At 35.0% G+C, this 14,927-nt stretch overlaps 2 protein-coding genes across 4 annotated transcripts; both read right to left on the minus strand.

Moving 5' to 3' along the window:
• Nucleotides 1-3,040: 3,040 nt before the first annotated feature.
• LOC137806881 (BTB/POZ domain-containing protein) lies at nucleotides 3,041-8,900 on the minus strand. Of its 3 annotated transcripts, none has more exons than XM_068607240.1 (13): nucleotides 8,739-8,900; nucleotides 8,369-8,608; nucleotides 7,509-7,692; nucleotides 7,322-7,390; nucleotides 7,131-7,229; nucleotides 6,934-7,013; nucleotides 6,030-6,843; nucleotides 5,001-5,689; nucleotides 4,217-4,301; nucleotides 4,077-4,128; nucleotides 3,923-3,972; nucleotides 3,663-3,710; nucleotides 3,041-3,554 (listed from the first exon to the last, which is right to left on the minus strand). In XM_068607240.1, the coding sequence occupies exons 2-13, from the start codon at nucleotides 8,605-8,607 to the stop codon at nucleotides 3,378-3,380; spliced, it is 2,586 nt and encodes an 861-aa protein (XP_068463341.1). In that variant the 5' UTR covers nucleotide 8,608; nucleotides 8,739-8,900; the 3' UTR covers nucleotides 3,041-3,377. The 3 variants fall into 3 exon arrangements, with proteins under 3 accessions (XP_068463341.1, XP_068463340.1, XP_068463339.1); XM_068607239.1 differs by having other exon boundaries at nucleotides 8,369-8,613; XM_068607238.1 differs by having other exon boundaries at nucleotides 8,369-8,618; nucleotides 8,739-8,880.
• A 2,247-nt stretch (nucleotides 8,901-11,147) lies between these two features.
• Nucleotides 11,148-14,918, minus strand: LOC137806883 (ABC subfamily C protein). The gene is made up of 4 exons (XM_068607242.2): nucleotides 13,545-14,918; nucleotides 12,916-13,190; nucleotides 11,863-12,069; nucleotides 11,148-11,680 (listed from the first exon to the last, which is right to left on the minus strand). Exons 1-4 carry the CDS (start codon nucleotides 14,761-14,763, stop codon nucleotides 11,531-11,533), a joined length of 1,851 nt encoding a protein of 616 aa, XP_068463343.1. The 5' UTR covers nucleotides 14,764-14,918; the 3' UTR covers nucleotides 11,148-11,530.
• Nucleotides 14,919-14,927: the final 9 nt, after the last annotated feature.

Here is a 14,927-nt window from a genome sequence, read left to right on the forward strand (position 1 = left end):
TCTATTGATGACATCTATTTGATTCGCATCACTAATAATCATTCAACGATGAAGAAAAACAACAGATTGGTTGAATGTTATAAGGCCCGACTCATTGCCAAAGGTTTTACTTAAAAAGATGACATTGATTATAAAGAAAAAATTTCACCTGTTTCTAAGAAAGATTCCTTTAGAACTATCATGGCATTAGTAGTTCATTATGATCTTGAGTTGCATCAGACGGATGTTAAAACTATCTTTTTGAATGAGAATTTAGAAGAGGATGTTTATATGGACCAACAAATGGGGTTCATTGAAGAAGGAAAGGAACACATAGTGTGTAAACTTAAGAAATCAATATAAGGGCTTAAACAGGCTTTCAAAACAATGGTATCTTAAGTTCAATGATACTATTGTGTCCTTTGCATTTATGGAAGACATTTATAATTCTGATTCTATATGTTGATGATATCTTGCTTGCAATTAATGATCTTGATCTACTAAGCGAGACTAAGAAATTTCTCTCTAATAACTTTGAAATGAAAGATATGAATGAGGCATACTATGTGATAGGAATAGAAATATTCAGTGATAGGCTTGTCTCAGTAAGCATATATTAATAAAGTTTTAGAGAGATTTAGAACGGATAAATGCTCATCATCTCATATTCCAATACAGAAAGGAGACAATTTTAGTCTCATGCAATGTCTAAAAGAATGATTTTGAACAGAAACAGATGGAGAATATCCCTTATGCATATGTGGTTCGAAGTTTAATGGATGCTCAAACATGTACAAGACCAGGTATTAGCTTTGTAGTTGGTATGCTTGGTAGATACAAAGAGATCCAGGATTGGATCATCGAAAAACTGCAAAGAAAGTTTTAAGATACTTACAAGGGACAAAGAATCACATGCTTACATATAGAAAATTTGTTCATCTTGAGAATTTTGTTGGTTGTATAGATACAAGAAAGTCCACATTTGGTTATGTGTATCTTTTAGCCGGGGGAGAGATTTCATGAAAAAGTGAGAAGTAGTCAGTCATGGTTGCATCTACCATAGAGGTTGTATTTGTGGCATACTTTGAGGCTGCAATTCAGGCTAATTGGTTGCGAAATTTTATTTCAGGACTTGAAATTGTTGACAGTATTGCCAAGCCATTGAGAATTTATTGTGATAATTCCATAATTGTCTTATTTTCTAAAAACGACAAATATTTGAAAGGTGCTAAACATATGAAATTGAAATACTTTGTCATTAAAGAGGAAGTTCATAAACATAAAGTGTCAATAAAACATACTAGTACTGATCTTATGATTGCTACCCTTTAACAAAAATGTTACCGCCCAAATCATTTACTAGTCATGTTGAGAATATGAGCATTATGTCTACTAGTTAATTATGAATGTTGTTATTAATGCGCATTTGACACTCTAAGCTCATTGATATATAAAAACGGGTTTTGTCTCTGCAAAGGAAGTTGTTCATGATTAATCATCAAGAAAGAACGTGATAAAGAAAGGAAATGCAAGAGATAAATTAAGAAAATGAGATAAAAGAAACTGCTCACATAGGAACCCTCATGGATCAAGGTAAAGTGTGTATCTCTATTATAATGGATGTATGAAATATGAGATTCATAGTTTGTAAGATTCTTGTGATGATGATGTGCATTATTGTTTATTATTGTACCGTGTATAAGGGTGTATATTGACATTCAAGTCAGTTTTTAGTCGAGTTAAAAAATATATTTTAAAAGTTAGATTCATTAGGTGCATTTGCTTATGTACAATGACCTCATTAGATCAGATCCAAGTGTTTCTAATAATAGTTTATAGGTTGTTTAGTTCAACATTAGTAAATTAATTACCTTATTAAACTCTAACTTCAGTTAAAATATTTACATTGTGCGGACTACCGAGATGCCTTAACTACCTCGAATACTCGGACAATACAAATACCATGTGAAAGCAAGAGAAAGAGTGGTTGTTCTAGGAGAAAAAAATCATTAGATTGAGAATGGTGTTGCAAGGGATGTCATGTCCTATGAGTGAGTGATTTGGGTGTTGGTTTACTTGTGTTTGTGATCATTAGCATCTATCGAAATTAGATGCTCAAGCAGCTGATTCAGTAGCGCGGGCTGCCACAAGAGCTCGGTGTGATTATGTTAATAAAGAATGCCAAGATCTCTTAACAATTCTTACTCCACAAAGTTTGATATCTCTGCTTATTGGACGGTTTCATGTTGCCTTACATGATTCCATTGAACTCCTCCCACCATCTGCCTTTGTGAAGAAGGAACTTTAGAATCACAGTACGTTTTTTATGACATTAGGCTTGTATGGCTTGCCACAAGAGTATGTATTTGCGACTAAAATTTGCAATCACTAATAAATCCTACTATGATTTCTACATCATCCACACTCCTCCGTAGTCCTCGGAAAATAAACATGGAGACCCATATTTTGTCAGCAAGTGAAAATACTACCTTTGTGCAAAGTAATAATCATAGACATTCTCACACAAATAATTCTAAAAATCATCTAAAATGCAAGCATTGTCATCACATCTGACATACAATGAATAGGTGTTGAACATTCAATCAATCAATAGGTTTTGGAAACTACAACCTATTTTTTACATTTGGGATTATTTATAAATTAAAAGCAAAAGCAGGAGCAAAATGACCTTTTGAGGATCTTAAATTCTACGTATGTTTGAATTTCACTTAGAAAAATTAAATTGAGTTGAACTCAATTAAAATTTTAGTTTTAAATTAATTGAAATTTGAGATAAATTTCGTTTGTAACTAGAATTGAATAAAAATTAAATTGAATTAAGCTCAATTAGAGATTTAGCCTTAAATTAATTGAAATTTAAAAGTGAATTTTATTTGTAACTACATTTAAACAAAAGAAAAAAGATGTTAGCGTTCAATGAAAATTTGTTTAGTATTTTAAGTGAAACCAAAACACACTGTAAGTCTACTCTTCCCAGTCATCCTTTGTCATAGTCGGAAGACAATGGTTATTGTTACTCCGTAGAAAAAATAAACAGACGTTACAAAAAAAGACAAATTTTCTTTTTACTGCAAAAAGGTCATCTAATATTGCATACATCATGACGCCAATTTGCTTGCTTATACGAAGAAAGAGAAAAGCAATGCTAAATGGTGTATATCACAATGATCCCGTGCTATTCATACAATGGCATGCAGCTTCATGATTCTCATGTACAATGAAGCTTTCACCATCGTCCGTCTCCTAACACTAACACGGGGAGAAAATAAAGTTAACGTTTTACAAAAGATAAGGCTGACTAGTAATTTTCCTATCACAACAAACAACCATTAGCATTTTTAGCTATGGAGTGCAAGAACTTTATGCTTGTACTGTTTTCATACAAGCTGCACTACAGCAATGACCCTTAGGGCACCGTTTTGGAGAAGATCAGCAAGCTCATCAAATAGCAGAGCAGTTCGCCAACCCCATCCCTTGGGAAATTTAGGTAGAAGTGTGCCTGTTTGTTTAAAGCTTCCAAACACCATCATTTCCCTCTTGGATGGGACAGTCAACTGATGTGAAAAACAGAACAATCCCAGAATCAGAATAATTAAAAGAAATGAGAGAAAGTCGTGAAGCACTAGAACAAATGTGTAATTCATGGCTGTGGCTGATATTACCTGGTAGCGTGCAGTCACCTTTTCACGTGAGTCAACATACATGTGCACCTGATAAGACATTTCAAAGATATAAAAGTCAGATACAACATCTAATTGAAGATCTATAATTAAAGCAACGGGAAATCAGCTAGTAATTATAAATGTCGGGCCATATACTACAGCTAAAGGCATTAACCATTTCAAACTTAGCAGCATAATAATTCCAAACTATCTTTAGGTCCAACTCATTCAAATCCAAAAAGAAAAAATCTTCAGCTAACCTTTCTATGCATATCAGTTATCTCTGCTTTCCGACGATGAAGAAACAACCCTGCATTGGCATTGAAAATAAGCTTCCATGCAGACAATATTTTCTTCATTTAATATTAATTCACATCCCGAAAAATAAGGAATTTTGATGTATTAAAACATTACCAAGGGTTCGCCGTCCCTGGGGGTCTTCATCATTAAAAGCTTGTACACTGACCTGATGATTCAAACAAACGAATTTTATTCATACTAGCACATGCAAAATCATCTTAAATGAATATGATGATGAATTCACGTCCATGTACCTTCCACAAAGAACCAGCGTAGAAAACTTCTGTAGAATGCTTGACCTGGCCATCACCAAGCCTATGCACATCCTCAAAACGTACACTGCAAAAACAGTAGAAATTTACAGAATTTACATAAATTGATGAAGCTAAGTGCTCAGGAATTTGGAAACCTTGAAGAGAGAAAAGCACAAACATGAAGTGTCAGAAGCAAGACAACATGTGACGTGTTATATGACAAAACAACTGAAACAGAAAAAAAGAAGAAATAATAGCAACTGCAAGAGGTCCCCCTAAAACCAACCCAGATTGCAAGATACCTTCCATGGATTCAGAAAATAGCATAGATCATAAAATACTAGACACATCAGAATCCAATTTAAAAGAAAAATCTATCTGAAAAAGTCAAGAAAGAACCATCACTCGAGGAAGTATGTATAAATTCCACTCATCAAAGCAGACAACTAAACTTCAATTAGAGGCGAAAGTATTTTGAGAGACACATGATTTAAATGAAACATGGAGAAAGGAAACAAACGATACATGTATATGAATATTTTACGCATATGAGGTTTAAGAAAGACTTAGGAAGTCCTACAAAATAGCCTAAAAACCAGGTTCTGGTAATGAAAGTATTAAATGAAAACCATCCAAGGAAAAACAATTAGCTGGGGAGGATTATCAGATTAAATTGACCCACCACAAGCTCATGGAATGGTGAATATGCAAGCTGATCCACCACTAAAAATATATACCTCATGCATGTTAAAAATTGACAATAGTTGCAAAGTGATTAACTTACCCAAAGCGAAAAGGGGGGAAATGGCTTAAAGGTGTTTTCATATCCAGTGATATAGAAGTACTGTTGACATTGTCCCATTCTATACCAATGGTATGTTCTGGTGTCTCTAACATCTGCATGGGGATACCACCAGTACTTGCATCTCCAGCATTACTTCCAGACATGCTGCTTTGCATGCCCATTTCATATCCCCTTTGTGTTAGCTCTGTATGTACATTTGTTCCATTAGTCCCTCCCAGGCTTAAACCAACTACAGCTGTCAATCCATCTCCAGACAGGTCTCCATTTGGGTCAGCACGTGTCTCTGAATCATCATTGGCTGCAGACTGAGGATAGTTTCTGTTGCCAACACCAAATGGTACACGAGAAAAGACAAAACGTGTAGGAGGCGAAGCAGATGCCGGAACAAAAGTAGTTCCACGTCCAATACCTGCAAGCCCATCAATAGCACCTCTAACATGCACTCGTACAGGTCTAAAAAGGCCATTTCTTTCACCGGCAGAAGATTCAGCAACATATATATTTCCCATATTGCCAGGCATAATGTTCTGATTATGTTCTTGCATGTAAGATCCAGTTGTAGGAGTTCCATGGGAAAATGCAAATTGCTTCTCACAAGTACAATTCATGAGGGAGCAAACTTTGCATGTATCAGCTGCAATTTCTTGTACTCTCTGACTAAGAAGCATCTAAGGGATAAAGTATAAAACACCAAAACAATAATGTCAACATTTCCCAACCAATAATATCTGTACCAAGAATAGAAATTTCTGTACCATGTTCAATGACCTATATATTGAACGCTTGATCAGCAGAGATTAAATTGTAACATATTTAAATATTCAGGGATAGAAGCTTTTTGAGGCAGATATTGGGTTTGTTTTAGAGGCTAAACGAAAATTATAACTTGTTACTACAATTTTGTTGTTTGCTTTAGAGGCATAATGGAAACTGTAGCTTGAAATTCTATAAGCATTTTTAGGATGGAAGATGAAAACTAATTTTAAAAGACATTAATCTCAGTCCAACCTGCAGCCAAAGACCATCATTTACAGCTTTGCAAGGGAAACCTAATTCTTCAAGTTGCTTTCTGACATTTAGAAGCGCATCAAAAGACATATTGCAGTATAAAAGGGACCCCCCTTCAAATATATTGAAAAATGCATCATATTCATCCCCATGACCTCTGTAGTTTCCTCTGTGGTGAGCTTTAAGCTGTCTTCTGCCAACAACTTGGCCATTCCATGAAACATATCTTCCCCAATCACTGGAATTGAGCTCACTACAAGAATTTGAGGAAAAGCATTGGCTTGATGGATTCCTAACTAACCAACTATTGTCCTCCAACTGGTAGCAAGGTCCTTCTTCAGATGGTCCTTCAATACCCACTCCAGGGGCTACCACAGCAGTTGCTCCAGCACCAAGAGACATCTCCACATAGCATGATGTTCTCATCCCATCTGTATCAGGCAACGAATTACCCAATGATGTTCCTTCCACGTCACAAGAATATCTTGGATTCAGGTTTGGTGAACTGACATATGAAGCTTGTTGAACCTGTTCATTCGAAACAGAAACACCATCGTTGAAGTCTGCCACTGCATCTGCAAGCTCAATTAGAACACTTGGAGTGCTAGGGTCCTTTAGATCACTTTTAAGATTCATTTTCCCAAGGTCAGTTTCCAACCTCTTACTAGTGCAGCTATCAATTACACTTTTTCCCTTGCTGTTAGAATCAGCATGAATACCACTAGCAGACTCAGAACCAGAAATTCCATGCGAAGGATGTTCAACCTTGCAATGAGCACCTTTTGCCAGGAATGTGTGCAGAGCCAATTCAAACCTTTTTATGACGTTATAGAGAAGTGTTACACAGCTTACAAAACGCAATCTGTTAACCACCGAACCCAAATAAAAACTTGGAACCACTTACCTTTTCTCTTCATTGGGTATCCATAGATCATTAGAAGTCAGTAATGCATGTAATGTTTGCGATGAAAGTTTAGGAAGCACCTGCGACAAGCAAATATTTTTAGTCCAACCTAATCCTCACACTCATAATAAACATATAATAAAAAAACCAAAACAGTCAAAACTACAACATGCAAGCACTTCTATTTGTCTCATTACCTCTTTCAATTCCATTCCACCACTTTGACAAAGGTAACCCCAGCAGGCAGTTCTAACACGCTCCCCATGAATGCCATAGTCTTGGTTCTCGGCAAACACCTAGCTTACAATCAATCATAAACCACCAATAACTAACCAAATCTTACATTTAAATTTCACAATGAGGCTATACAATCATCTGGATCTTGAACCTGATAAGCCAAGAAGTTTGAAGTCCACAGCTCAGATATAATGAAATCTGTACAAATTCCACATAAATCCTACACATATGTATAACACACCAAATGAAAAATGTTGCAAAATTTAATAAGCAATAACTAAAAGAAGAAAATATATAAACAGTTAAGAAGTCATCAACTTATCGTGTAAACATCATACCTGAAGGTCAAGGAAGGATGCAGCAGCAAGAACACGAAATGCATTATTATCATTAAGCTTAGGGTGGTGCCCGTATAGGTATGCCAAAGCCATTGCAATTGCCTCATCATTAACATTCTTATCATCAACATGCAGAGTCACCACAGGAGCACTGGCTTCTTTCCAAGGCCCGTGAAGCATGTTCCTAACACACGAATCATGCAATAAATAACTCTAATATTCTAAGACCAACAAAATGAAGATTTTAATTTTTCTCAGACCAACAAAATAAAGAGTTTAATAGGCATATAGGGTCAATGCAAAATCTTTTACATTTCCAATCAATCAGAAATCCTCCTCCTTAGTATGACTTTTATTAAAGTTATTATAAATTCCAAATACATGACAGTCTATGAAAGCGTAAAAACTTTTTTTTTTATTCCCGAATAAATACTACTACAGGTTATATTATACAGCGTGTAGGTTCATAATTCACACAACAATCGCAATAAACCTAAAATATAGAGTCATGTGCTAAGGAAAATAAAGCACAAAGTTTGGGAATCGAAGAAATAAATTAAGTACGATAAATATTATAAAACTCTTCTTAAACTTGTTTAAAATTGATGAGAGGCAAAATATTTTACACGTGACCCTCACTAATTGAACAGGTTTCATCTGCAACTAAGAACGAGAGAAACAATGAAACCATGATTTTTCTACAAACACGACAAGTGAAACAGAAGAGAGAAAGATAGAGAGGATCGTTTACCAACCATCGTCGCCCTCGTTGCAATTCCACTTAAACCATCCCAAAGATAGAGCGATTACAATTACAATAACAAAATAAAATAATTGAGTCAATTGTGTTAATCGGTTACCTGAAATAGGAACTGCGCGAGAGGATAAGCCGATGAAGGTGATAAGTGGAACCCATGGCATTGACGACGATATCGGAGAAGGAACCCGAATTGAAGCCTTCGATTTGGACATGCTCGCAGAGGGAGGCGAGGTTGCAATCGACGCCACGCAACTCCCCGGAGGCGCCGTCGGAGTGCTGCGGCGGCGGAATGGCGGTGATTTTGGTTTTGGGATGTTCCCGATACTGAGGCTCCTCCATGCTGCACTGCACTGCACATCAAAAGCACACTCTCATTCTCGATAACAGCGTTGATCGATCCAAAGGTTTTATTAGCGCGACAATTTTATTTTCACTGTTTTAAATATAACAATAATAATAATAATAACAACCATAATAATAACGATAATATTCTTCGTCAGCGTTTTGTGAATCTCTCCCAATTCAATTCATTGTGTTTGGGTGTTTGTAGATTCAGTGCAACGCTCCCTGTTGATCCAACCTTGTTTTGTGGATCACTGTAATAATTTTTTTCTTTTTTTCCCTGTCGAAATGAATTAAGAATAACATCAGGGAAGTCTAAATACATAGAAAATGAATAAATTTCTAGATTTTTTTAAAGAAAATTGAATCCAAAGAAGAATATTACAAGATTTATTTTATTTTAAACTTTATATATATACTTATATTGCTTTTACTCATAAAGTTTAATTTATATAAATTATCAACATAAATATTTACTTAAAAATTTGTTAGCATCTTAACATGTTCCAACGTTTTAATTATTCCATCCATTTCTTTAATAATTTTTAAAAGATAATAAAAACTCATTTGATGGATTCTTTGTAATTTTAAATTATCATTGTTACATAAATATTATTAAAATTTATCATTACATTTAAGCATTTTGATCCTTTTATCTCCTTTTATAGAAAGTAAAAAATAAAAGTAAAAACTTATTTGATAATCTTGTCGACAATTTTTTATTTAAAAATATCAATAATTAACAAATATTTATTAATTTTTTTATTTTTCTTTGAATTTTTCAGTGAAGTTTTAAATAGATATATTTTCAACTAGTTAATCATAAAATAGTGTATATCACGTTGGTGAAAAATGTTATAGTTAAATGTTTAGAATTTCAATAAATAACAAATAAAATCAAATTAGAAAAGAAAAGTTTTATTTCCATGATTAAGTAATCACGTATAATAATATCAATAACCCATAAGTTGGTATTAGAAAGAAATAACTCATATCAATAACAAAAAATAATTAGTTGAATATAAAAAATATTAGAAATTAGAACAAATAACTGTTACTAGATATTGAAAATAAATTGAATGAAAATAAAAGTCTCATATAATTACATAGATAATATTATTTAATGAGAATGATGTTTATAAACATAAATAAAAAGTAAGAAAAAATCCATTAAATTTTAATTGGCAAAATAATTCATTAAATTTATAGAATTTTAAGTGGTTTTTTATGAAAAAAACAACCGTACTTTTTTTTTAAATGAGAGGAAGGATATGGATAATTATATATTTTGATTTGGATACACAGAATATGTCTGATTTTTTTGCCTCTTCATTTAAATTTTAAAATTTTCTCTCTTTTTTTTTCAATCAAGATGAAAATGGGAGAAATACAGAGGTTTATTTATTTTCCTGAAAAAATGCGGCATTGGACGGAGCGAAATACACCTGCGAGACTGCTTGCTCAGTTTCACTTTATGCTGTCTCCACTAAACACCAAAGCATTTAATCCACCCTTTCTAAATCATCTTATTCAAAAATAGAATATAAATTTTACCCATTTCATTATTTTTTATACATTAAGCCAGAATAAAATAGTGAATATACATATGAATTAGAAAGGTGAAGAAAATGAGTTCAGGTTCTTTTAAATAACTTCATTTGCGTAAACTATAACAATTTAATTACGTGTTTTTTGAAAATCAACATTTTTAACCTTGTTTTATTATACTTTCCATAGCCAAACAAGAAAAAACGTCATTATGGGGTACTTTCTATCCTCCACCTTCAAAAATATTATTAGGTTTGGGGTTCCCGACCTAATAAAAGAGCAGGAGAGGGGAAAAGTAGTGCCGAAGGTAGCCAAGACAACGAAAAATCTTTGAATGACTGTGTAAAACCTCTATTAGGGTGGCTTAGTGTGAGCTCAGTTACCTATTTTATGGATACATAGTGTTGGTGATTCTGAGAAGTAACCTGAATTTGTCATATATTGTTCAAACTTCAAAAGCTACTGCTGCTGCTGAAAGCATATCCCAAGATAAACTGTTTGTAAGAACTGTGAAGAAGCAGACTGGGAAAAAGCTTAATCCCAACCCTAGTTGAAGTTCTGAATGATATATAATGTGTAATAACCACCAAATTGATTCTAAGCCAAAATCATGGTAAAAAAAGTGAAAACAATTATCTGTAACAGGCTCTCAACGTAGAAGTGAAATTGATGGTGGAAAATTTGAATCTAATCCAAACAAAATAGATTGTCCGAGGCAAGAGATGCAGCACAAATATTGCATCTTCAATTATGAGGCACTTATGGGAAGAAGAGAAACAGAAGAAGGAAGTACGACTGAGCTTGTGCAATCCAAGCTACCACTCATCCCTGCCCTTTCAATGTTTAAGATTGTTAATCCTTAACGCTTTATGTGTAATGACCAAAAACGTTTATAAGAGACTGGACATGCTTTACGCACTCCCAATCTATAGTCATACTTAAGCAGAGTTCAGAAACTTGAATGTGTAGAAACAAACACACGTGAGGAGTAATGCTGGAATAAAATTTATTATTCTTGCAATCTGAATTGATTTTCAAAATTTAAGATTTTCATAACATCTAGAGTATGAATCTCCCCACATATCCCACCCCTCACCAACTCCCCAATAACCATAGGATTTCTAAAAGGTATGCAAGGGCACTTCCCTTTGGAAGACACGTGCGTGGGTATTGAAACTAGAATACCTGGAAGAATTTCAAAAAGGCAGACCACGGAGATTCAGTCAGTAAAAAACATACTTCAACTCTTTGCCAGCAGTTAGCTCCATCAAGTCCAACTCTTTACCATGACCACCAATTGTGGTAGAGTTGCCGTTTCTTCAAGACTTCATCATGGACATTTCTTATGGGACTTGATAACGTAACAGTCATATCAATGCGATGATACATTTTTCCCTTGTTCTATTATGGCGCGGAGGGCCATCTCAACATCAGCAAGTGGTTGCCCAGCATAGAGTTGAAGCTGCCTCTTTTTTACCACTACCACTTTCTGGGCATGAGATAGTATTTCTTCATTCAGTTCCTGCAAATTATTAGTAGTGCACTTTAGGACAAGGTGTGTATCAAACATGATGGTACATTCTACTGCTAACTATAGGTTCGTACAACTGGCCAGTAAATAATCGATTCCAATTTTCATATGCCCGGTTCTGGGTAGTAATGAGACACATTTTAGTTATATGTTAGGGCATACAAGATTCTTACTTGAATTGACATTGGAACTGCATCAGCACTAAAAGACCCCAAATCTTCGAAAAAGGATTGCAAAAGAAAACAGAAGTTGTTGGCATCAACATGATCCTCAAAAGCAACAGTAAAGGAATCATCACTCTGGTCCTGTTCCTTAGATGTCAACTTTAAGCTATAGAAACCTTCTGATCCTTCCTTGGAATCTCTCCGCATGAGAATGACCTTCACGAACATAAATAGTGACTTTATAATCAGATGCAACTGGATACACACACGGACATGTATATAACTAAATGATAGTTCAAGCAAACTTATACCAGTACTAAAACAGTTCTACAGTGTATTTGTGTCCTAAAACATGCAGGACAATGGCTTTGTCAAAGTTTTTAAGGATTAACTCATATATACTAGTTGATATAAAGAGAAAATTTTACAGGTTTCACAGATTTAAAATAATAAGGTTTTGAAGATTCATAACGATGTGAAGTGTTGGGTGTTAGATAAAAAAATTAATGTAGAAAGTTAGAACAGTAAACACAAACAATAATGTTACCCATCAAAATTAAAACACAAATAATGTTTATAATAATAAACACAAATGAAAAATATAATAGAGAATAAAGTTTAGATTAGCATGGTAAATATAATGGGTTAAAGTGTTGTTATTTTAGAACAACATGATGAGTTTCTCCCCCAAGATATCTCAATCACTCTTGTGCAAAAAAAGATTCACAAACTCATGAACATTAAATACTCCAATATATTGTTAATATAAGATATAAAATATGAATCAATTTTATTCGTTCTCACTGTATGTTTTTCCACCTCCCGAGCTATTTACAAGAAAAAACAGCAACCAACATATCACAATGTGCAGCATTGTAACATAAACAAAATGTTAAAAACAATTTGTTCCATTCCCAGATTTTTGTATAACGTTATAAAACTTAACAGAGTTCGATAACAATAACAAACTTCATCGTGCAGGTATGCTACTACAAAATTTAGGGTTAAAAAATATGAAAAATAGTGGGTGATATACTTATTACAAAAATTTCTTGTACTCACAAACACATAACGGAGGTTCAGCCACCACAAATCAGTCTTTGTATCTTCTGTTTGCTTAACTTTGCGTTTGATTCTGTAAGCTGATGAATGTTTTTTAGTTAATCCAGGTCTTGAACTGCCATTTATACTGTGCACACCATCTTTTTCAAAACTAAGGCCTGTGTCCTGGTTTTCTTCCACAAAACCCTGAGTGTTTTGTGAACTCAAGTCTCTTGATTTTCTTGACTGTATTACTTCCATCGAAGACATCCCAGAAGTAGTCTCCTTGGCACCACCTACAAATATAAAAGTTAACTCAGATTGTGCTACATTTATCATAAACCAACCTATCTTTCACTGGTTTCTTCTTGGAATAAGTAAACAGCCAAAACCTTCAAACAAAAATCTGTATATTCTTTGTTTTATTTATATAAAATGCTAAATCATACAAAAGTCTTACTGCCTTAACTCATGTATGGTGGAATTTGAACAATTGCGCAAAAAAAAAAAAAAGCATAGCCAAAAACTCGGGAAAAGAAAATTTATTTCAAAATGTTTCACTCCCGCAAACTATGCAAGAAAAAACCGAATGTAGAGTTTAAGTCTTCAGATAAACCATTTGGAAAGAAATTATGAATTTGACACATTACCATTGTTAGTCCTTCTAGTTTTATTTCCAACATCTGTCTTCATATCTGGTGTCTCCATCTTCCCTTTCAAATTCTTCACATAACTTTGAATCACTTTGAGTTCGTCATCAACTAATCTTCCCCTTTCTTCCGAAGGAACACTAGAAACACTCTCAGCATCCCGATCATTCACTTGTTTATCTTCACGTAACATTTGCTCTTGATTAGAAGCATCACTTCCATAATCATGAGCTGTTTCCTCACCCGCTGAATCCGTCTTTATTGCATCAGAAGGTTTCCAATTTCGGGTTCCAGGAAATCCCTTGGGGGGTTTTGTAGCCTTAGTAGAAGGGCTTCTAAATTTTAACTTCTTCTTAAACACCAATGCCTTATCTCCCTCATTCACATTCTTATTGACACCCCTATCCATTCCAGCAGCAGAAATCTCACTAGCATCCGTCTGTAACGCTGCGGTAATATCCTTAGTCCTAACATTTAACGTGTTTATCTTATTCAGCAGGTTAAACAATCGCTCACTAATCTCTTTCTCAATAGCATCTCTCCGACTAGAAACAGCACCTTTATCGTCATCAATTTCAAAATCCTCATCCTCCACATCCTCCACATCCTCCACGTCCTCTTCCCCTTTCTTCTCCGATTCAATTCGCCGCGCTTCCTTCGCCATTAGCCTAATTTCCTCGATTTTCTCTTCCATTAAAAGTTGTTCCCCAGAAACACCATTAACCGGCAACGACACAGTTTTCCCATCCCCACTTCCCCTTCCATCAATCTCCAAATCCTCATCTCGGTGGCTATTTTTGTAATACCCTACAGCCCAAACGGCGTAAATCGCCTGCAACACTAGAATCCCCAGAAGATACATAGCCCCGTATTTGAGGACATCTTTTATGGAAACGTTCTCAAAAACGCCATTCTTGCTCGCGACAACCTCGGAAACCTGTAACTCTCCCAAATTTTCAGATTCCCCGGCGAGCGTCTCGTCGGAGGGAATCTCAACGCGGAGGTTGTTGTTTTCTTGTGGGATGACGTCAGGATGTGACGGCAGGGATGAAGGTAGAAGAGGGAGTGAGAGCGGGAAGGGTTTGGTTTTGGTTTTGAGAATTTTGGGTCGTAAATGGTTTTTCCTGTGCCGTTTTAAAGAAACTGGAATACGACGAGGGGTTCGTCCGTTAGTGTGAGACGCGAGAAGAAAGGAGAGTGCGTATTGCGCACTCGCCATTGGCACAAGGAAAGTGGAAGCTCTGTTAGATTTCGAAAGCTCGATGAGAATGCTTGTTGCTTAGGTTAGTTTCCTCCTCCATAAGAAGCATCAGAAAGAAGGAGCAAAGCTCGCGTTCAGTTACTGTTAGTCTACACCGTTGAAGAATTCACCGTAATAATCGT

Source organism: Phaseolus vulgaris, chromosome 3 (assembly GCF_051622355.1).
Source record: "Phaseolus vulgaris cultivar YP4 chromosome 3, ASM5162235v1, whole genome shotgun sequence".
NCBI classification, from domain to species: domain Eukaryota; kingdom Viridiplantae; phylum Streptophyta; class Magnoliopsida; order Fabales; family Fabaceae; genus Phaseolus; species Phaseolus vulgaris.